General features: G+C 51.0%; 1 protein-coding gene and 1 long non-coding RNA gene across 9 annotated transcripts; one reads left to right on the top strand and one right to left on the bottom strand.

Moving 5' to 3' along the window:
• Positions 1-2263: 2263 nt before the first annotated feature.
• Positions 2264-6788, bottom strand: LOC144577350 (uncharacterized). Its single transcript, XR_013521036.1, has 2 exons — positions 6584-6788; positions 2264-2540 (listed from the first exon to the last, which is right to left on the bottom strand). It is a non-coding gene; the product is annotated as an uncharacterized LOC144577350 (long non-coding RNA).
• Positions 6448-22753, top strand: SPINT1 (serine peptidase inhibitor, Kunitz type 1). 8 transcript variants are annotated; one of them, XM_078334341.1, is made up of 11 exons: positions 6448-6591; positions 6893-7432; positions 16524-16651; positions 16890-17028; positions 17112-17282; positions 17460-17486; positions 17805-17930; positions 18047-18097; positions 19711-19881; positions 20483-20530; positions 20975-22753. In XM_078334341.1, exons 2-11 carry the CDS (start codon positions 6973-6975, stop codon positions 21184-21186), a joined length of 1533 nt encoding a protein of 510 aa, XP_078190467.1. In that variant the 5' UTR covers positions 6448-6591; positions 6893-6972; the 3' UTR covers positions 21187-22753. The 8 variants fall into 8 exon arrangements, with proteins under 8 accessions (XP_078190467.1, XP_078190466.1, XP_017832407.1 ...); XM_078334340.1 differs by having other exon boundaries at positions 17112-17330; XM_017976918.4 differs by having other exon boundaries at positions 6448-6683.
• Positions 22754-22832: the final 79 nt, after the last annotated feature.

Raw genomic sequence — 22832 nt, 5'->3', positions numbered from 1 at the left:
TTGTAATCCCAGTATGTTGGGAGGCTGAGGTAGGTGGATCACCTGAGGTCAGGAGTTCGAGACCAGCCTAGGAAACATGGTGAAACTCCATTTCTACCAAAAATACAAAAAAAATTAGCTGGGTATGGTGGCACATACCGGTAATCCCAGCTACTCAGGAGGGTGAGGCTGAGGCAGAAGAATCCTCTTAAGCCTGGGAGGCAGAGGCTGCAGTGAACCGAGATCGCACCACTGCACCCCAGCCTTGGGTGACAGAGCAAGACTCCATATAAAAAAAAAATTATTTTTAAACATTCAAAATTTCCCATAATCCCACCAGACAAAAACCACCACCTCTAACATTCTGACAAGTTTCTTTCTTATTTTTTTCTAGTCTTTTTTCCTGTGTGTGTGTGTATTTTTTTTTTTGAGATGGAGTCTTGCTCTGTCGCCCAGGCTGGAGTGCAGTGGTGCAATCTCAGCTCACTGCAACCTCTGCTTCCCTGATTTAAGCTATTATCTTGCCTTAGCCTCTGAAGTAGCTGGGACTACAGGTACCCACCACCACACCCAGCTAATTTTTGTATTTTTAGTAAAGATGGGGTTTTACCATGTTGGCAGGCTGGTCTTGAACTCCTGATCTCAAGTAATCCACCCAACATGGCCTCCCGAAGTGCTGGGATTACAGGCGTGAGCCACTACACCCACCCCTCTATGCATATATATTTAACATAAATACTATATACATTTATTTGGAAAACTTTAAAATTAGTATGATTATTTAAGAGATGAGTTTTTAAAATAATGTGCTCATTGTGGAGAACTCTAAAATACAAATGAATAAAGAAAAGTATAAATTATCTGCTTGGTGTGTTTATTTTCCATTTTTTCCCCCATATATTGTTCAGGTTTTCACAAAATTAGATCATTTTCATGAGCCGGGCACAGTGGCTCACGTTTGTAATCCTAGCACTTTGGGAGGCTGAGGCAGGTGGATCACCTGAGGTTAGGAGTTTGAGACCGGCCTGGCAAACATCGTGAAACCCTGTTGCTACTAAAAATACAAAAAATTAGCCGGGCGTGGTGGCAGACACCTGTAATCCTAGCTACTAGGGAGGCTGAGGCAGGAGAATTGCTTGAACCCATAAGGCAGAGGTTGCAGTGAGCCGAGATCGTGCTGTTGTACTCCAGCCTGGGCAACAAGAGCAAAACTGTCTGAAAAAAAATAGAGTTTAACCGAGCAAAGTACGACTGGTAAACTGGGCAACCTCCTGAGTCAGAGTAGGCTCAGAGATTTGTGAACGAAATAAGGAAAGTGATATACAGAAAATGGAAGTGAGGGACAGAAACCGCCAGACTGGTTACAGCTCAGTGTTTTCCTTACTTGAACAGGGTTTGAACAGTTGGCCCCCTTTGACCAAAACTTGTTGTTTGGCACAAGAGTAGGTTACAGGCTGTTCACCTACTTTAGGTCAAACTTAAAATATGTAAGGAGGCAGCTTGTGCTAAACTTGATTTAACAGGGCTGTTGCAGTATGTGAGAGGCGCTGTCTTTTTGAAATGAAAGTTAAATTGACTGGGCACAGTGGCTCACACCTGTAATCCCAACACTTCAGGAGGCTGAGGCAGGAAGATGGCTTGAGCCCAGGAGTTAGAGACCAGCCTCGGCAATATGGTGAGACCCTGTCTCTACAAAAAATTAACAGAATTAGCTGGGTGTGGTGCCAAGCACCTGTAGTCTCAACTACTCTGGAGGCTGAGGTGGGAGGATTGCTTGAACTAGGAAGGTCGAGGCTGCAGTGAGCTATGGTCGTGCCACAGCACTCCAGCCTGGGCAACAAAGCAAGTCCCTGTCTCAAAAAAATCCTTTTTTTCTGCATAAGGAATTAGTGGGCTTTTACTTAGATTATTACAAATAAAGTTTATTCTGGCTGGGCATGGTGGTGGCTCATGCCTGTAATCCCAGCACTCTGGGAGGCCGAGGTGGGCAGATCACCTGAAGTCAGGAGTTCAAGACCAACATGGTGAAACCCCGTCTCTACTAAAAATTAAAAAATTAGCCGGGTATGGTGGCAGGCACCTGTAATCCCAGCTACTGGGGAGGCTGAGGCAGGAGAATCGCTTGAACCCAGGAGGCGGAGGTTGCAGTGAGCTGAGATCACACCATTGCACTCCAGCCTGGGGAACAAGAGCGAGACTTTGTCTCGACAAACAAAACCCTAAAGTTTATTCTGTAAATATATTATCTTTTTCAGTTACTATTAAGACAGAAACCACCCCAAAATTTAAAAGCTTAAAACAGAAACAGCCATTTATTTGCTAATGATTCTGTAACTTGGGCAGGGCCTGGCAGGGTCAGCTAGTTAGTCTCTGCTGAGGCAACCTGACTGGGACTAAAGATGCAACATGGCTTCACCCAGCTCCTTGGTTGGGGCCTGGAGTGGCTGGGAGACAGTGGGTTCTTCTCTTTTTCTTTAGAGTCTCATCCTCCAGGGCCTTGCTCTCTTCAGGTGGAATCTCTCTCATGCAGTATAGACAAATTCTTTGCATCACAGCTAGCTCTAAAACGGAAAAACAAAGCTATGAGATTTCATAAGGCCTGAAAGTCACAGGGCCCCACTTTCTGCCAGGTCCAATTCGACAAAGCAAGTTCTAGATTCAAAGAGAAGGAAAACCGACACCTTTTGGTGGGAGAAGCAGCACGCACACACAGCACCGGGAGGCACTGCTGGTGGCCACATTCGCAGACAGTCCACCACTCCTACCTACAGAAACTGCCAGAGCACATCCACTGCAAGGCAGTCAGTGTTCCTCTTCTTTTTTTTTTTGAGACGGAGTTTCATTCTTGTTACCCAGGCTGGAGTGCAAGGTGCGATCTCGGCTCACCGCAACCTCCGCCTCCTGGGTTCAGGCAATTCTCCTGCCTCAGCCTCCTGAGTAGCTGTGATTACAGGCATGTGCCACCATGCCCAGCTAATTTTTTGTATTTTTAGTAGAGACGGGTTTCACTAAAATGTTGACCAGGATGGTCTAGGATGGTCTCGATCCCTTGACCTCGTGATCCACCCGCCTCGGCCTCCCAAAATGCTGGGATTACAGGCATGAGCCACCGCGCCCAGCCGGTGTTCCTCTTCTAACAATGGGGTAAGAATTGAATATTCTCATCAAATCATCCACTCCTAAGAGCAACGATTGGTATTTGTAACATGGCAAGTAGGAATGGAGCCTGTGGCACAGAACTTCTCTTTCAAAAGCTTGCAGTAGGAAAGTGAGCTACAGGGCCTAAGGAAAGAGTGAGCTATAGGTTGGGCATGGTGGCTCACGCATGCAATCCCAGCACTTTGGGAGGCCAAGGCAGGCGGATCACGAGGTCAGGAGTTCAAGACCAGCCTAAACAAGATGGTGCAACCCCGACTCTCCTAAAAATGCAAAAATTAGCCAAGTGTGGTGGTAGTCCCAGCTCCTTGGGAGGCTGAGGCAGGAGAAGTGCTTGAACCCCGGAGGCAGAGGAGCCAAGATCATGCCATTGCACTCCAGCCTGGGTAACAAGAGCAAAACTCCGTCTCAAAAAAAAAAAAATCCTTCCCCTTACATATAGCAAACTGAGGCCCAGAGTGCTGGGATTACAGGTCTGAGCCACTGAGCCTGGCCAGCTCCCATTTTTAAATGAGAACATGTGGTATTTGGTTTTCTGTTCCTGCCTTAATTTGCTTAGAATAATGGCCTCCAGCTGCATTCGTATTGTTGGAAAGGACATGATTTTGTTTATTTTGTGGCTGCATAGTATTCCATGGTGTGTATAAAGTACATTATCTTTATCCACTCCATCACTGATGGGCATCTAGGTTGAGTCCACGTCTTTGCTTTTGTGAACAGTGCTGTGATGAACGTACAAGTGCAGGTGTCTTTTTGGAAGAACAATATATTTTCCTTTGGGTATATACCCAGTAATAGGATTGCTGAGTTGAATGGTAGTTCTAAGTTTTTGAGAAATCTCCAAGCTGCTTTCCACAGTGGCTGAACTGATTTACATGCCCACCAACAGGGTATAAGCTTCCCTTTCTCTGCCTCCTCACCAGCATGTGTTTTTGTTGTTGTTTTCGAGTAACATTTATTGAGCACTCATGGTGTCAAATGCGTTATCTGCATTAACTCATTTAATCCCCATAACAAACCCTATGAAGCCCCACTTCCCATTCAAGGAGCTAAGGCAGAGATCAAATAACTTCCATAAGGCCACAGGGGTAGTAAGTGGCAGATGCAAGAGCTAAATCCAGTAGTCTGAGTTTGAAGCTCACAAGCTCAACTTCGCTGCAATCTGTCTCCACTCTTCATTCACTATCTGACCTTGATGGAGTCAGTGAACCTTTCTGCAAAATGGAACAACTTCCAGAGTTGTCCTGAGCATTAGTAATATTATGTCAAGTGCCTGGAGGGGCCCGCCTGGGCTCCAATCCTTACTCTGCCACTTCACTGCTGAATGACCTGACAAGTCAGTTTACCTGTCTGAGCCTGTTTACTCATTTGTAAAATGGGGTTAAAAATAGTACCTTAGTAGGTTTGTTTTGAGTAAAAGGTAATGTGTGGGCAGTGCTTAGGAACAGAGTTTGGGCATTGTCAGTGCTGAATTCATGTTGGTTTTTATAATGGTGTGTATAATGGATGTAATGATAAATCTATGGTAATGTAATATTACCATAAGGTAATATTCCCCTGTGTTAAGATTCTTGAGGTCAGGCACAGTGGCTCACGCCTGTAATCCAAGCACTTTGGGAGGCCAAGGGGGGGTGGATCACCTGAGGTCAGGAGTTTGAGAGCAGCCTGGCCAAGATGGTAAAACTGCATTTCTACTAAAAATACAAAAATTAGCCAGGCATGGTGGTGCTTGCATGTAAGCCCAGCTACTTGGGAAGTTGAGGCAAGAGAATCGCTTGAACCCAGAAGGTGGAGGTTGCAGTGAGCCGAGATCATGCCATTGCACTCCAGCCTGGGTGACAGAGTAAGACTCCATCTAAAAAAAACAAATTCTTGAATGTGTTAGCTATAAGGGGAAATCAACTCACAACAAAACCCTTTCTTCCCAGTGACTGCAAAACCATTGCTTCATTCCCAGCATACCATCATTGCTCTATATCCACCAGTGTACCAGGGACTGTGGATAAACCCTAAAAATCCAGAGAAGGGGAAACAGGCCTGATTCCCACCCCAACACTCATCATATGAGCAGCTGGAGGGTGTTGCAGTTCAGAATCATCCAAGGGTTGGCCACAGGATCTGCTAGGCAAAGCTGCTTTGAATGAGAAACTGGGAATAATGTTCCCATTGGGTTGGGGGTTGTTAAGCCATCAGGAAAAGGTTTGGAATCTCTATTTTGAGAGCAGGCTATGGGATTCCCTCCTCCAGCCCTGCCTTCATCTGTCCTTCACCTGTTCAGACCCTTGCCTTGCAGAGAACGGTCTCTTAAGAGTTCTTTACTCAGCTGGGGCTCACACCTGTAATCCCAGCACTTTGGGAGGCTGAGGCGGGTGTCCTCTCACGAGGTCAGGAGATGGAGACCATCCTGGCCAACATGGTGAAACCCCGTCTCCAGTAAAAATACAAAAATTAGCTGGGCGTGGTGGTGCATGCCTATAATCCCAGCTACTCCAGTCTGGCAACAGAGCTAGACCCTGTCTCAAAAAAAAAAAAAAGTTCTTTACTCAGGAAGAGCAATAAGCTTAACTTCAAGGAGTCCACGGTTTCGTGAAGAGCATTAACTCAGCTACTTGGTGAACTGGAACCTCCAGCCTTTCAAGGATGACACTTCCCCGGAAGAGAGTGGCCAGGAACATCCCTTTGTGAAAGAGTAAGCCTAGGCTCCAGGAAAGGGGGCAGCAGTCCAATGAGCCGTATCAGGGAATGGACCGAACTGCACAAACAAGAAGAGGAGGGGCCTCAAACAGCAGGGAAGCCCCGTGGAGCACTCAGGGCGTCCTGGACGCAGGGAATCTCCTGTTTCTCACCCAGACGGCAGGGAGGGCTTCCCGGAGCTGACACTGGGGCAAACATCCGGGATCCCAGTTTTCACAGGTGCAGCCACGCAACTTCTGGGTTCCCTTGTCGCTACGAAATGTAAATGATTCTCCGAGGGTCGGAGAGATTATTTGCATCCGGCCTCAGGTCTCGGGCTGGGAGTGCAGTCCCGGGCCATAAAGGAAGGCGGGAGGCCGTCGCCCCAGAGGCCGGACCCTAGAGTCCCAGCCGCGTCCCCTCCGGGCTGTGGATGCGCTTCGGGCGCGGGCTTCCTCGCGAGGCTGGACTGGGTGGAGCCCGCGAGCCCCTCCGGGGAGCTGGCTGCCGGAACGGCGCCGAGGCTGCGGGGCTGCGGGGCGGACCGGGCCTGGACCTCCGCCGGGAAGCGGCCGGGCGCACCAGGCGTGGGCGGGGCCGGCGGCGAAGGGATTAATGTCCGCCCCGCCCAGACGGTCTGACTTAATTTCACCAGAAACTAGGGGGAGAAGGCGGCCGAGCCCCAGCGCTCCGAGCACCGGGGCGGAAGCCGCGGCCTGAGCCGCGCAGGAAGCCGGGACCGGAACCTCGGCGGGCCCGGCCGCACCCAACTCACCTGCGCAGGTAACCGGGGCACCGGCGCGCGAGGCCCAGGAGCAGGCGGAACCGGCTGGAGCATGTCCGGCCCTTTGTTCTGCGCTCGTGCGTGTGTGCGGGTACGTGAGCTCCTTAGCTGTCAGTCTGGCTGCAGGGTCCCTGGAGGGCGCGTGGGAGGGCCGGGCCCGTGCGCCCTCTTCCCTCCCGGGGTGCTCCGATCCCCCCCACCCCCCCGCCCCGCACCGCTTCCTCCCGGCCGGCCCGCCTCCTCAGAAGTCTCCCCGGCTGATCAGGTGTGTCTCCTCCTCTGTCCCCTCCCTTCTCTCAGGTTACCAGCACTCTCGGAACCCAGAAGCCCGCACTCTGAAGGTGACCCCCCTGGGGAGGAAGGCGACGGCCCCTGCGAGGATGATGGCGTGCGCCTGCCTTGTCCCGGCCCGCATCCCTGCCGTCGTCGTGTGGCTTCTGTGCGCGCTCGGCCTCCCGGGCACTCAGGCTGGGCCGCCGCCCGCTCCCCCTGGGCTGCCCGCGGGAGCCGACTGCCTGAACCGCTTTACCGCCGGGGTGCCTGACTTCGTGCTGGACACCAACGCTTCAGTCAGCAACGGAGCCACCTTCCTGGAGTTCCCCACCGTGCGCCGGGGCTGGGACTGCGTGCGCGCCTGCTGCACCACCCAGAACTGCAACTTGGCGCTGGTGGAACTGCAGCCCGATCGCGGGGAGGACGCCATCGCTGCCTGCTTCCTCATCAACTGCCTCTATGAGCAGAACTTCGTGTGCAAGTTCGCACCCAGGGAGGGGTTCATCAACTACCTCACGAGGGAAGTGTACCGCTCCTACCGCCAGCTGCGAACCCAGGGCTTTGGAGGTAAGGAGAAGGGTGCCAGGATGGATGGGTTTGAAGCGACTCAGAAAAGGGATCGGTTATGGAGTCCCAGGGGAGGCGAACATCAGAGAGGATTTAAGGAGAGTCCACTTCTTCTTTTGTGTGTGTGTGTGTGTGTGTGTGTGTGTGTGTGTGTGTGAAAGAGTCTGACTCTTGTTGCCCAGGCTGGAGTGCAATGGCATGATCTCACCTTACTGCAACCTCCATCTCCTGGGTTCAAGTGATTCTCCTGTCTCAGGCTCCTGAGTAGCTGGGATTACAGGCACCAGCCATCACTTCCAGCTGATTTTTGTATTTTTAGTAGGGACCGGGTTTCACTGTGTTGGCCAGCCTGGACTAGAACTCCTGACCTCAGGTGATCCACCCACCTTGGCCTCTCACAGTGTTGGGATTACAGGTATGAGCCACTGCAGCCGGCCAGGGGACTCCACTTCTACCCCAATCCCTCCTTAGAAGTAGGCAGTACTAACAGTAAACAAAGGAAAGGGGACATGAGTGAGAAGAAGTGAGAAGGGCAGAGCCCAGACTTTGGCTCCTGAACTCAGGATGTTCAGAGGTGATGGGCTGGTGCTCACAGAGAGGCCTTTAGCTCTGGGCTGTGTGTACTGGAGGGGAGAGTCAGTCCCCAGGACTCCTGACCTCTGGCACTGATAGGCTGATTGAGGGAGTGAGCTGTCTGGAAAGGTCTGGTGACTAGAAAGGCACCCTGGCCAAGCACTGGTATAGGCACACTGATGCCCTGTCAGGTGAGCCTGGCCATAGTCTCCTCCACTGACTGGACTTGGGACTGACTAGCCTCTCTCTAGCCCCTAGGAATGGATTGGCCTTTTGGTGGTCTAGGAAGACTGCCAGATTCGAGACTAGAAGACAAGCCCAGTCTGTGGCCGACCCAAAGGGAGAGGAGTGATGTTGTGGGCATAGAAGCCTAGAGTCTTTGGGGTGGGGGATGAGAAGGGTTGTGGGTGAGTCAGGCTGTTGGTATGTATACCTAGTAGGGAAGGGATGTCAGCTGTCCAGGCAGGTGTGTTTGTCTGCGCCTGAGCCAGACAGGGCTCTCCCTGCTTAGATCTGGTAGCCAAGCCTTGTTTACTTGCATGGATAAAGGCAAAGTGGAGGCCAGGGCTCCTCCTCTTTCCTTCCTGACTGAACAGTCTGCTCGGATAAGGGCCAGTCCAGAACCTTGGTTCCCCATTCACTCTACCTGCTGTTCTGGCTAGGTGGGGCTCCAGCACAGGGGCGGGTCACCTCTGATAACCTCTGTGAGCACTTTATTGATTGCTGTGCCACATCCTCTCTCTCAGGCCTCATCACAACAGCCTCCAAAAAGGGTGCTACTAGCAGTCATCCCACTTTTTAGATTAGGAAACTGAGACTCCCATGCTAAAGAATTTGCCCAGGTAGGCTGGGCATGGTGGCTCACACCTGTAATCCCAGTACTTTGGGAGGCTGAGGCGGACAGATTAGGAGGTCAACGTTTCTAGACAAGCCTGACCAACACGGTGAAACCCTGTCTCTACTAAAAATACAAAAATTAGCCAGGCATGGTGGCACATGCCTGTAATCCCAGCTACTTGGGAGGCTGAGGCACGAGAATTGCTTGAACCTGGGAGATGGAGGTTGTGGTGAGCTGAGATCATGCCACTGCACTCTAGCCTGGGTGACAGAGCAAGTCTCCATCTCAAAAAAAAAAAAAAAAAAAAAGAATTTGTCCATAGTAACACTGCCTATAAATGATAGGCCTAGGATTCACCCCAGGGGAGACCTCCAAAAGTCCTGTGCTGTTTTTCACACAAGACCACCTCTCTGGTAGAAGGCTAGCATTCTAACCCAACGTAGCCCAGTGGATAACAGAACTGAAGACTGGGGAGTCTGAGGGCCAGGACTGAGCTGGGGCCACATCTGGGGGTGGTCTCCATTCTGGAAAGTGGAGAAAGGACTTTCCCCCGAAGCCTTTTCCTGGGCTAGTCTCTCTTCCAGGCTAAGGGTCCTCCTTTCTCCCTATCCTTCCAGTAGCTCTCCTGGGTCTCTGAGGTGAGATGGGGATTCTTGGGGATGGGAGGGAGACATGTCTGTGGGCCAGGCTGGGCTACCAAGTCCCACTGGACCAGGGCTGGAGCCTGTTCCACAAGGAAGTTGCAGAAAGTGTAGGTGGTGATGACTCTTATTGACCTGAGTTGCCCATGCCCTTCCTGCTCCACAGGGGCCGCAAGGAGCCCTTCTCCAGGGCCAGAGTCTGAAGCTCTGGAGTCTGGTCACAGGGGGCTGAGCTGGACTATGGCCAGATGGTCTTGAGAGCAGTCATCCTCATCTGGAAACCCCTAGGACCTGCCTGTTTGCCACCAGGGAGGATGGAGTGGGGATTTCCTGGGAGACTGAGGGAGGCAGGTAGGGCTGGGACTGAGTATGAACTCCAGGCCATTCTAGGCCATTTTTAGAGTGCTGCAGTGCTTTGGGAAATGGGAGAAACTGTATGTGTGTCAAGGGATTTATTCTCAGCTGAGTCCATTTAGAGAGAGGTTGGAGGTAAGTAGTGACAGGGTAGAGCCATTAAGGGCTAGGGTGGATGAGGCAGGTTGGGTGGGTTGTGGGTGCTGAGGGCTTCCAAACCTTTGATTCTCCTATTACATAGATACTCTCCCCAGAATGGGTTTGTTTGTTCCTCTTTCTGCCTGTGGCCAGGCCAGTCCAGTATGGATTCCTGCAGCTGGAGGCTCAGCAGCTTGTACTTCCTTCTCTCCCCTTCTCCTCCCCCATCTGTCCTCCTCCCTAGTCCTATGAAGGAGTGGCTTAGGAGGCAGAGTCTGCACTTCCCTTGGTAACTGAGGGAGGGGCTGGTTTTATTGCCACTCTAGCCCTTTGCTCTCTTGAGGGTGGGAAGAAGGGAGTGGTAAGGCAGTACCTGCTCCTTGGTCCTGGTGGCTGGGGCTTGGAGAGGACTGAGCTGTGTGTGGGAGGATTCAGCCCCTGATTCAGCTGAAAGTCTGATGCCTCACTCTGCCCTCTACTTCACTCTAGGGGCCTGGTGGGGCTAGCCTGTCTGTCTGCTGGGTATACTGCTAAGTAGTCTGTCTTCTTTCTACGAAATGCAAGGAGGGAGGGAGGACCGGGCTCCTCACAGCTCACTCCTCCCTAGGCTGGTGCTCTCAGGGTGCTCTCCTGCTTGTCAACCAAACTCCTGCACTGGGAGGTTGCTTCCAGACAACCACTTTTGGTTACTGCTCATCCCTGTCTTATTTCCCCTAATCCCTGGAACCCAGTTTTCTTTTTATTATTTTTGTAGGCCTCTGAAACAGTCAACATGTTTCTTCCTGAAACCTCTCCCTTCCCATCCCTTTTGCTGTCACTGTGCATCCTGGTCTTCTCACCTCTGGAACCACATTCTGTGAGTCCTCCACTGGCTCTGCTTTCTCTGCCTCATCAAAGAGGAATCCCTGTGACTCAGCCTCCTACCAGCTGTTCTTACCTCTTTACCTTCTCTTCTTTCTTTGCATTCACTCTAACACTTGAAAAAACTCTCTAAAAAAAAGAAAAAACTCTCTAAAAAGCCTCTGTGGAGGCCAGGCGCGGTGGCTCACACCTGTAATCCCAGCACTTTGGGAGGCCGAGTCGAGTGGATCATGAGGTCAAGAGATTGAGACCATCCTAGTCAACATGGTGAAACCCCGTCTCTACTAAAAATACGAAAAATTAGCTGGGCATGGTGGCTCGTGCCTGTAATCCCAGCTACTCAGGAGGCTGAGGCAGGAGAATTGCCTGAACCCAGGAGGCGGGGGTTGCGGTGAGATCGCGCCGTTGCACTCCAGCCTGGGTAACAAGAGCAAAACTCCACCTCAAAAAAAAAAAAAAAAAAAAAAAAAAAGAGCCTCTGTGGAGGGTAGTTGGGCAAAATCTACCGTACCTAACTGCATATACCCCTGGACACAATTCCACTTGTAGGAATTCATCTTGTAGCTGTACCTATACACTATACACAGATAAAACAACTTACCAGCCAGTGTAGCATTGTCTTATTTTTAAAATTTTGAGGGAGGTGGTGGCCTCTCAAAGTTCTGGGACTACAGGGGTGAGCCATGGTGCTTGGCCATATTGTTTATAATAACAAAGAATTGGAAATAATTGCATTGTCTGTCAATACATTCTATAATTGAATACTGCGATGTTGTTTTCATAATAATAAACCCTAAGTCAGCATGGTTTAATTCTTAGGGGAGAAAGACAGAAAATCTCAATCAGGAAACTGGTAGGGACTGGTTAAATAATTAGAAATTATGGTAGTTTATATACTGAATATGATACAGCAACAACAAAAGAAACTATGTGTTGCTATGGAACAATTTCCAATATAAAAGGCAAAACAAGATGAAGAACTCATGTCTGTGAATTCAGATACTGTCTCTTGATATTCTCTCTCACACACACACATACTAGTAAAACTGGATACCTTTGGGGTAAGAAACCTGGTGGAGCTGGTCACAGTGGCTCATGCCTGTAATCCCAGAACTTTGGGAGGCTGAAGTGGGTGGATTATCTGAGGTCAGGAGTTTGAGAACAGCCTGGGTAACATGGTGAAACCCTGTCTCTACTAAAAATACAAAAATTAGCTGGACGTGTTGGCACATGCCTGTAATCCTAGCTACTTAGGAGGCTGAGGCAGGAGAACTGCTTGAACCTGGGAGGTGGAGGTTGCATTGAGCTGAGATTGTGCCTGGGTGACAAGAGCAAAACTCTATCTCAAAAAAAAAAGGGGGGGGCGGTGCCGGGCATGGTGGCTCATACCTGTAATCCCAGCCCTTTGGGAAGCTGAGGCAGGCAGATCACCTGAGGTAGGGAGTTCGAGATCAGCCTGACCAACACAGAGAAACAAACCCTGTCTGTACTAAAAATACAAAATTAACCAGGCAGGCACCTATAATCCCAACTACACTGGAGGCTGAAGCAGGAGAATCGCTTGAATTTGGGAGGCGGAGGTTGCAGTAAGTCAAGATCGCACCATTGCACTCCAGCCTGGGCAGCAAGAGTGAAACTCCGTCTCAAAAAGAAAAAAAGGAAATCTGATGGAGAAGATTCCTTCTATTTTTTTTTCAAAAGATGGGGTTTCACCATGATGGCCAGGCTGGTCTTCAACTTCTGACCTCAGGTGATCCACCCACCTCAGCCTCTCAAAGTGCTAGGATTACAGGCGTGAGCCACTGCTCCCGGCTGAGAAGATTTCTTCTTAAGGAGAAGAGGTGACTTAATTTTCACTAACTTTTTGTACCTTTTGGTTTTTTCTGTTTTCTTTTTTTTTTTTGAGATGGAGTCTCATTCTGTCACCCAGGCTGCAGTGCAGTGATGGAACCACAGCTGGCTGCAGCCCTGCCCTGACAGGCTGAAGTGATCCTCCCAACCTCAGCTTCTCGAATAGCTAAGTAGCCACCACACCTAGCTAATTTTTTATTTTGTAGATAATGAGATCTCACTACCTTGTCCAAACTGGTCTCAAACTCCTTGGCTCAAGCCATCCTTCTACCTCAGCTTCCCAAAGTGCTGGGATTACAAGTGTAGCCACCACATATAGCCACCTTTTGAATTTTGTATCATAAATGTATTACTTAAACAAAAAAAAGCAAAATTAAAAAACCCAAGATTAAAAGAACATTTAAAATTATACCTCTGAGTGGGTAGATAACCTATAGAGTTATGTTTTGGAGAGAGCATTCGCTGTGGAGTCTGGCAGACCTTGGTTCAAATCCCAGCCCTGCCTTTAGAAACTGAATGACTCTGAGCGAGTCATTTAATCTTTCTGGTGTCAACATTCTCATCTGAAAAGAGGGTGAGAATGTAGGTGTGGCAGGCTGGTTATGAAGGTACATGATGGACTCCAGAGGTCAATAAACTTTTTCTGTAAAGATCTAAATAGAAATTATTAGGCTTTGTGGGCTGTATGGTCCCACAACAGCTCTGCTGTTGTAACATGAAAGCAGCCATACACAACATGTAAATGTGTGAGCAAGGCTGTTTTCCAGCTGTTAGACACAAATTTGAATTTTGTGTGCTATTCAGATGTCATGAAAAATGATTCTCCTTTTGTTTTTTCATCCATTCCAAAATATCAGATGGTGGGGCCAGGTGTGGTGGCTCACACTTGTAATCCCAGCACTTTGGGCGACTGAGGCGGGTGGGTCATGAGGAAAGGAGATCGAGACTGTCCTGGCTAACACAGTGAAACCTTGTCTCTATTAATAATACAAAAAATTAGCTGGGTGTGGTGGCACTCATGTGTAGTCTCAGCTACTCAGGAGGCTGTGGCAGGAGAATCATTTGAACCTGGGAGCTGGAGGTTGCAGTGAGCCAAGATGGTGCGACTTGCACTCTAGGCTGGATGACAGAGCGAGACTCTGTCTCAAAAAAAAAAAAAAAGAGAGAGAGATGGTGGGCTGACCTTGGCCTGCAGGCCTAGTGCCAACCCTGGGTATAGCTGATGCAGGTAGAGTACCTAGCATGCTGCCCAGCATACACTCAGCCAGTGGCAGCTTTGTGAATAAAGATGCCTCCAGATCGATTTCCAACCCATGCCTATCTCTCATTGTCTGCTGGTTCCAGGTGGCCTTCCTTCTCGCACATTTAACTTCTCTCTGACTTAACCCATATGTTCCCTCTAAATCTGGTTTCCCTTCTGCCTGTACCCTGGCTTTTCCTTCTCAGTTCCCAGAGAATGGCAGGTGAGAAGCCTGAGGCATCAGCCCAGCTTGGCTGCTCCGGCATTCAGGCCATTCCTGTTGTATCTGCCTTGGACCACTGCACTGCTCTACTTGCCAGCCTCCTTACTCCACAGAATACTTCCAAAGAGATGGGGAAACAGCTGCTGCCCAGAGCTCAGGAGTGCCCCTGCTATCCAAGCCCTTGGCCCCTCCCTTTGAACTCCTGGGCCTTGTCATTATCTAGGAGGTCAATGTCTGGTGCTGCTCTAGGACTCTGCCACTGCTCACGGACAGTGCCTGTCCCCTTTCTGTCCCATCAGTTGTTTAATGTTTGAATGTGACTCCTGCTGTGTCCAAACACCCTGGCCTGGCATCCAGGGTGCTTTGAGGTCAACTGAAGCGCAGCTGACTCCTTACTGTCCCCACTGAACTGGCCTTGCCAATTCTAACTCCTTGCTTTGGTTTCTCATGTGTTCTGCCACTTTTAACAACCTTCTCCTCCACAACCAAACAAGAACAAAAACAAAAAACTCAAAAAATCCTTTCTCCCTCCTCCAGAATACTTTCCCATATGCTCCTAGCCCGCCATGACCTTTCTTGGAATGTCCACCGCCTTGTTATGTCCACACATTGTTTCATGTCGTGGGTTCTTATTGGCCCAACTGGACTAATCTCCTAAAGGGCAATGTCTTAATTTCTTAGAGCTGCTGTAACAAATGATAACAAACTGGTTGGCTTAAAACAACAGAAATTTGGCCACTTCTGGTGGCTCAGGCCTGTAATCCTAGCACTTTGGGAGGTTAAAGTGGGAGGATCACTTGAGGTTAGACGTTCAAGACCAGCCAGGCCAATGTGGTGAAATCCATCTCTACTAAAACTACAAAAATTAGCCGGGCATGGTGGTACACACCTGTTATCCCAGCTACTTGGGAGGCTGAGGCAGGAGTATCGCTTGAACCCTGGAGGCAGAGGTTGCAGTGAGCTGAGATTGCACCACTGCACTCCAGCCTGCATGACAGAGTGAGACTCCATCTCTAAAAAACCAAAACACAAAACATGGAAATTGATTTTTGCACAGTTCTGAAGGCCGGAAGCCCAAATCAAGATGTCAGCAGGGCTGCGCTCCCTGCAAAGACCCTGGGGAGCCTTTCTCAGCCTCTGGGCTCCCAGGCACACCTTGGCCATAGCGGTCTCACTCCAGTCTCTGCCTCTGTCTTCGCGAGCCCTTTTCCTTCACTCTGTTTTCTCTTTTTCTTTTTTTTGAGATGGAGTCTTGCACTGTCACCCAGGTTGGAGTGCAATGGTGTCATCTTGGTTCACTGCAACCTTCACCTCCTGGGTTCAAATGATTCTCCTGCCTCAATCTCCTGAGTAGCTGAGGTTACAGGCACACACCACCACACCCGGCTCATTTTTTTGTATTTTTAGTTGAGATGAGGTTTCACTATGTTGGCCAGGCTGGTTTCAAACTCCTTACCTTGTGATCCGCCCACCTTGGCCTCCCAAAGTGCTGGGATTACAGGCAGTAACCACTGTGCCCAGCCTTCTGTTTCTTATAACAATACTCTGTCATTGGATTTGGGACCTAACCAGCTAACCCAGGATGATCTCTTCTGGAAATTCTGATTACTTCTGCAGAGACCCTCTTCCCAAATCAGGTCATGTTTATGGGCCCCAGGGGTTAGATGTGAATATAGCTTTGAGGAGCCACCATTCAGCCCCTACAGGCAGGGATCCTGCACTGTCCTTGTCTTCCTCCCCAGCCCTGACCCTGAGGTGGGTAAGCCTCAGACACAGGCACTGTCAACTCAAGAAAGGGTGTGGCTCCCAGGACCCCTTGTAACTGGAGGAGTCTGTCTGAGGTGTTTCTTTTGTAGAAAATAGAGACAAGCCCATCCCCTCAAGTGTGTGTGTGTGTGTGTGTGTGTGTGTGTGTGTGTGTTTTCTAAATAAGATGAGATGGCAATTAGTTCAGTAATTTGCTTCAGAAAGAAAGCTGAAACATGGTGATTGCACCTTTAGTCCCAGCTACTCAGGAGGCTGAGGCAGGGGAATTGCTTGAGCCCAGGAGTTTGAGGCTGTAGTGGCCATGACAGAGTCTGTGAATAGTCACTGTGCTCCAGCCTGGGAAACAGCAAGACCCCATCTCTAACAAAAAAAAGGAAAGAAAGTGGGTTACAACATAAAAATGTCTTCAGTTTACCAAAAACATGCTCTCTCTGAATAGAGATCAAGAAGCTGCTTCTGCTGGGGGCTCCCACCTGCACCCCATGCTGGCTGCAGAGTCCTAGTTTGTTCTAGGTGGGGCTCATACTGTGTCCACCCTACCCTGCTCCCAGAAGCCTGGTCCATCTAGTGAGAATGGACCTCATCTCACTTTCTCCCCCTGCCAGGGTCCGGGATCCCCAAGACCTGGGCGAGCATGGATTTAAAGGTACAACCCCAGGAGCCCGTGGTGCTGAAGGATGCAGAGAATACAGACTGGCACCTACTGCGGGGTGACACTGATGTCAGGGTAGAGGTGAGATGCTGGGCTGACTCTCTGACCCTGCCCTCTGCTTGATAGCCTTCTGGGAGCCCCTTTCTGGGGCCCTAGGCCAACCAGTGGCCCAAGATGGGATGGGGTGGAAAGAAGCTGAAGATCCATTTAATCCAAGTCCCCCCGGCCTCCCCAGGGGTGTGGGTGTGTGTCTGGGAGGACCTTGGTCAGCCCAAGGGTATTGGGGGTACCCAAGCCTCATGGCCACTTCTGTGTGCAGAGGAAAGACCCAAACCAGGTGGAGCTGTGGGGACTCAAGGAAGGCACCTACCTGTTCCAGCTGACAATGACTAGCTCAGACCAGCCAGAGGACACGGCCAACATCACAGTCACTGTGCTGTCCACCAAGCAGACAGAAGGTGAGGGAGGGGTGAGGAGGCGGTGCCTGGAGCCCCCGCTCTGAGGATTGGCCGTGCGGTCCGTCACAATCTCTCCCCCGTAGACTATTGCCTCGCGTCCAGCAAGGTGGGCCGCTGCCGGGGCTCTTTCCCGCGCTGGTACTATGACCCCACGGAGCAGATCTGCAAGAGTTTCACTTATGGAGGCTGCTTGGGCAACAAGAATAACTACCTTCGGGAAGAAGAGTGCATTCTCGCCTGTCGGGGTGTGCAAGGTGGGCCTTTGAGAGGCAGCTCTGGGGCTCAGGCGACTTTCCCCCAGGGTGAGTGGTCTCTCTTCTGTGGCCAGGGAGGTGGGCGGTGGGAATTCTCCCTTGCTCACCCACCCCAATCATCTCATCCCCTCTGGAGCCTGGCCATGCCTCCTCTCACTTTTCTGTTCTCTCTCTCAGGCCCCTCCATGGAAAGGCGCCATCCAGGTGGGCTTTACTCCCTTCCCCATCCCCCGACTCCTGCCATGTCTCCAACCCATATCATCCCCATGGCCCTGAGCAGCCTGCCTTTGCCCAAGCCATTCCTCCCCTCAGTTTGTGGAAGGACCACAAACATCCCACCCCTTCTAGGCCATCCTCCTATGAGAATCTGCCCAGTTTGCGGAGGGAGGAGTGGGGTTGGTGGAAAGGGAATGGAGGATGTGCTGTGTCTGGGCAGAAAGGGCCAGGTAGAGAGGGTGGGCCCTGGGTGCTTGTTCTGTGCTTGAACCTGACCTTGCCTCCCCCCGTCCCACCGTCACCCAGTGTGCTCTGGCACCTGTCAGCCCACCCAGTTCCGCTGCAGCAATGGCTGCTGCATCGACAGTTTCCTGGAGTGCGATGACACCCCCAACTGCCCCGACGCCTCCGACGAGGCCACCTGTGAAAAATGTGAGGCCTGGGGGATGGAAGGGGTTGGGCAGCAGACAGGGAGGTCCTGACAGCCTTGCTCTGAACCCTTGGGAGATGCTTGTTGGGTCTGAGCCTCTGACCTTTCATCTTTGCAGACACCAGTGGCTTTGACGAGCTCCAGAGCATCCATTTCCCCAGTGACAAAGGTGAGATCCTCCCCACATGTCCTGGGTTTACAGCTGCGGTCTTCACTATTTCCATCCTTAGACCTGAGAGGCCTGCAGGTGTGTAGGCCTGTGGGCATAGGAGCTGGGGCGACTCCCAGTTCTCCAGATGCGCAGCTTCTTCCTAGCTGGATCCTGGGCTCTCTTTCTGTGGCTCTGTGTTTTCCAGGCATCACTCATTCTCCGAACAGCTTCAAAATTTCAGCTATGCTTACCACAAATTGCTCAGATCTTATGTACCTAATCAATTCCTTTTTTTTTTTTTGAGACAGAGTCTCGCTCTTTTTGCCTAGGCTGGAGTGCAGTGGCAAGATCTTGGCTCACTGCAACCTCCACCTCCTGAGTTCAAGTGATTCTCCTGCCTCAGCCTTCTGAGTATCTGAGATTGCAGGCACTTGCCACTATGCCCAGCTAATTTTTGTATTTTTAGTAGAGACGGGGTTTCTCCATTTTGGTCAGGCTGGTCTCGAACTGCTGATCTCAGGTGATCCATCCGCCTCGGCTTCCCAAAGTGCTGGGATTACAGGTGTGAGCCGCTGTGCCTGGCCCAATCAATTGCATTTATTTATTTAGTTAGTTATGTTTTTTAAGATGGGGTTTCCCCATGTTGGTCAGGCTGGTCTTGAATCCCCACCTCAGGTGATCTGCCTGCCTTGGCCTCCAAAGTGCTTGGATTACAGGCATGAGCCACCACGCCTGGCCAATCAATTGCTTTTTTAACATGATATATTAAAAAGTAACTGACAACACTACCATAATGGGAAGCCACTATTACTTGCCAAACATTCAAAATAACAACAAAAATAAATATAATAAAACAATATGTTTTAGCTTGCCAAGCGTGGTGGCTCATGCCTCTAATCCCAGGACTTTGAGAGGCCGAGGCTGACAGATCACTTGAGCTCAGGAGTTTGAGACCAGCCTGGGCAAAATGGCAAAACTCCATCTCTACAAAAAATACAAAAATTAGCTGGGTGTGGTGGGGTGTTCCTGTACTCACAGCTACTTAGGAGGATCACTTGAACCTGGGAGGTGGATACTGCAGTCAGCTGAGATGGCACCACTGTACCTCACTCAGCCTGGGTGACAGAGTGAGACCCTGTCCTAAAACAATAATAATCAGCTCTAGCTGGATGCTGTTGCCTGCCAAGGCTCAGATCCTGAAGCCCGTCCTCTTTGTTAAGAAAGGTAAACCAGCCAGGTGTGATGGCTCACATCTGGAATCCCAGCTACTAGGGAGGCTGAGGTGGGAGGATTGCTTGGCCTAGGAGTTTGAGGTCAACCTGTGCACCATAGCAAGACCCTGTCCAAAAAGAAGAGGTAAACCACCCAGTGTTAGAAAACTGAGACCATGACCCAATCAGAAAAGCTGACAGAAAATTGAAGTAACTATGAGTCAGCGCAGTTTACTTTTGTGCCTATAATTATTGTCCAGGATTTATTTTTCCTTTTCTGGCACCACTGCAGCTGGGCCAGGTGTTTCTGGGGCCTCTCAGGCGGGTGGGGAGGTATTGGGTGGCAGCAGCGTAGAGCCTGGCAGAAGGTGGCAGGGAGGCCACGGACTTGCTCGCCACAGCCTGCTCCATACCCCCCAGGGCACTGCGTGGACCTGCCAGACACAGGACTCTGCAAGGAGAGCATCCCACGCTGGTACTACAACCCCTTCAGCGAACACTGTGCCCGCTTTACCTATGGCGGTTGTTATGGCAACGAGAACAACTTTGAGGAAGAGCAGCAGTGCCTTGAGTCTTGTCGCGGCATCTCCAGTGAGTGGGGCCAGTGAGAGGGTGGGCATGTACAGGGGGGAGGCTTAGCCAGTGCCCTCCACTCTGCCCCAGGCTGGAGTGCAGTGGCAAGATCTTGGCTCACTGCAACCTCCACCTCCCAAGTTCAAGCGATTCTCCTGCCTCAGCCTTCTGAGTATCTGGGATTACAGGCACTTGCCACTATGCCCAGCTAATTCTTGTATTTTTAGTAGAGACGGGGTTTCTCCATTTTGGTCAGGCTGTAAGGTAAACCAGCCAGGTGTGATGGCTCACATCTGGAGTCCCAGCTACTAGGGAGGCTGAGGTGGGAGGATTGCTTGGCCTAGGACTTTGAGGTCAACCTGGGCAACATAGCAAGACCCTGTCCAAATAAGAAGAGGTAAACCACCCAGTGTTAGAAAATTGAGACCATGACCCAATCAGAAAAGCTGAAAGAAAATTGAAGTAACTATGAGTCAGGCCTGTGGGAGTCACCCCTCCGTCATCAGAGTGCCTGGAGTAGTGGGTGGAGAGGATGGCTTTGTAAGGTCTGGGGCACTGGGGAGCAGGCGAATCTTTCAGCCATTAGTACTGACTGGTCTCTGTCGTCGTCATTCTGCAGAGAAGGATGTGTTTGGCCTGCGGCGGGAAAGCCCCATTCCTACCACAGGTAAGCCTTGGTCTGTTCTGTAACTGAGGTTGGCATGTAGGTATCAATTCACAGATCAACTCCTCATTGGTTGTGACTGCCTGACCTGTGTCGAGAAGGATGCCAAGGAGGCCTATAGAGACAGAGTCCCATAATCAAATAGTGATGCCTGCCACAGACAAGGGAGGACAGTGAAGTGTGTGCCGATGTCTGCCAGCAGTGTCCCAAGCTTCCCTCAAGTTAACTGCAAGGAGAGCAACTTGAGCTGAGACCTGAGACCCACCAGAGTCCCTCTGAGCTCCAGGACGGAGCTAGTCAGCTGTCTGTATGTGGGAGGTCTGAGTCAGGTGTCCATGTCCTTCTGCACCTGGCATTCATTTGGCTTGGTCCCTTCCATAGAGTGGGGGTGGGTGTCAGAACCAGGCAGGCCCTGGGGGCCCCTCATTCCACCCTTTCTTCCCCCAGGCTCTGTGGAGGTGGCTGTCGCAGCATTCCTGATCATCTGCATTGTGGTGGTGGTCGCCATCCTGGGTTACTGCTTCTTCAAGGACCAGAGAAAGAACTTCCACAGACACCACCACCGCCACCACCCACCACCCACCCCTGCTGGCTCCACTGTCTCCACTACCGAGGACACGGAGCACCTGGTCTATAACCACACCACCCGGCCCCTCTGAGCCTGGGTCTTGCCAGCTCACCTGGCTCTGCTTCCTGCTTGCCGTGGCAGAGGCCTGGGTTGGGAAAAACTTTGGAACCAGACTCTTGCCCATTTCCCAGGCCCACTGTGCCTCAGAGACCAGGGCTCCAGCCCCTCTTGGGGAAGTCCCGCCTAAGCTGAGGTCCTGAGAAAGCTCAAGGGTCTCAAAGGAGCAGAAAACCCTTGGGCCAGAAGTACCATATTAGATGGACCTGCCTGCCTAAGAGTTTGGAGGAAGCTGGAGTTTTGTTTCCTCTGTTCAAAGATGCCTGTCCCTACCCCACAGTGCTAGGAAGAGGCCTGGGGTGGTGTCAGACCCTGGAGGCCCCAGCCTTGTCCTCCAGGGCTCCCCTTCCATGCTTTGTGCCCAGGGCTGGGAGGGAGGACTTCCCTGTGTAGTTAGTGCTGTAAAGAGTTGCTTTTTGTTTATTTAATGCTGTGTCACAGGTGAAGAGGAGTGTGGCTTCTCCATCCTCTCTTCCTCTTCCCCCAAGATGGAGCTCCCTGCCCTTGGCCGGCCCCAACCTGGCCTAGACCTACACAGCAAGGAGAGGCTCAGCTGCATCCCACAGCTCCCCCCTCCTCCCCCCACCAGGGTTCTCCAACATCACAGTCCAGTCCTCCCACAGGGTAACGAAAGTAGTTTGTGGGGTTTCTGGCTCTGTTCTGTGGGCCAGGAGAGGGACCAGCTTGCTGGGGGGAGATGGGACCGCCTTGTTCAGCTGGTTTAGGCTTTGGCCACCCTGTTGAGCAGGTTTTCTGAGTCTCTCTCGAAACTGTCCTGGCCCCTGAGGGTGGAGAGCAGTGCCAGGTTTGACCACCAGAGGGGAGGAGTGAGAGGGCCACAGGAGCCAGGACTGTGGGGAGGCTGCAGTGCTGTTTTTGAAGCATTTCTTCCTGGTGTGAGCCTCTCCGCAAGCCTGTTGAGTGGCTGAGCGTTCCACAATCCTGTTCATTTGGAGGTTGGGGGCAGCGGGTGCACAGGAACCTTGGCTCTTACCTCCACCAGTTAGGGCCCATGTCACTGGCTGTCTCCCTCCCCACAGAAGCCCTGGCCTCTGCACAGGAGTGCAGCATCCCCTAACCAGGCTCCAAACTTCTCCAGGAACCTTTAGTGGAGACACCTCACTCCAACCCACACCCCTGCATTTGTTCAAGCTACCTCCCGGTGCCACAAAAAAATCATACTTTGAGCTAATTCCCTTGTTTATTCAGTGAATTACCTTGAGCTCCTCTGTGCCAGACACTGCCAATCATTAGACATCTGATAGCATGGAGAGGAGCACAGAGGAAGCACGATTTCAATGCTTTACATATCTCAAGTTGCTAGCGCTGCACACCACCCTGTAATGACAATGCAGTCGTTCCCATTTTACAGGTGAAACCAATTCATTGAAGTTGCCTCCCCAAGGCCCTAGAGCTGGGATTGGAGGACTGGATCCCAACCCTAAAAGTATATGGCCCCAGAGTCTAGTCTTACATGATGGGGGTGGGGGAACACTTGTAAGCAATTGAAATACAACTGCCATGAATATACACCTATGAAATAAGCGTACAGCTCCATGAATTTCCGTAACTGCACACACCTCTGAGACTCATGCTTTTGGCCTGGACCACCTCCCACTT

The sequence above is a fragment of the Callithrix jacchus genome, chromosome 8 (genome assembly GCF_049354715.1).
Source record: "Callithrix jacchus isolate 240 chromosome 8, calJac240_pri, whole genome shotgun sequence".
Taxonomy (NCBI): Eukaryota; Metazoa; Chordata; class Mammalia; order Primates; family Cebidae; genus Callithrix; species Callithrix jacchus.
Note: the sequence above shows the minus strand (reverse complement) of the source record. Positions and strands in the feature narration are given on the sequence as shown.

What these genes read in the sequence shown, in the direction of transcription:
- SPINT1 (XM_078334340.1), top strand. Translation starts at nt 6,973, where the DNA reads ATGATGGCGTGCGCCTGCCTTGTCCCGGCCCGCATCCCTGCCGTCGTC. An exon ending in ACACTGATGTCAGGGTAGAG is followed by an intron (nt 16,652 to 16,889) that starts GTGAGATGCTGG and finishes TTCTGTGTGCAG; the next exon opens with AGGAAAGACCCAAACCAGGT. An exon ending in GTCTTGTCGCGGCATCTCCA is followed by an intron (nt 19,882 to 20,482) that starts GTGAGTGGGGCC and finishes GTCATTCTGCAG; the next exon opens with AGAAGGATGTGTTTGGCCTG.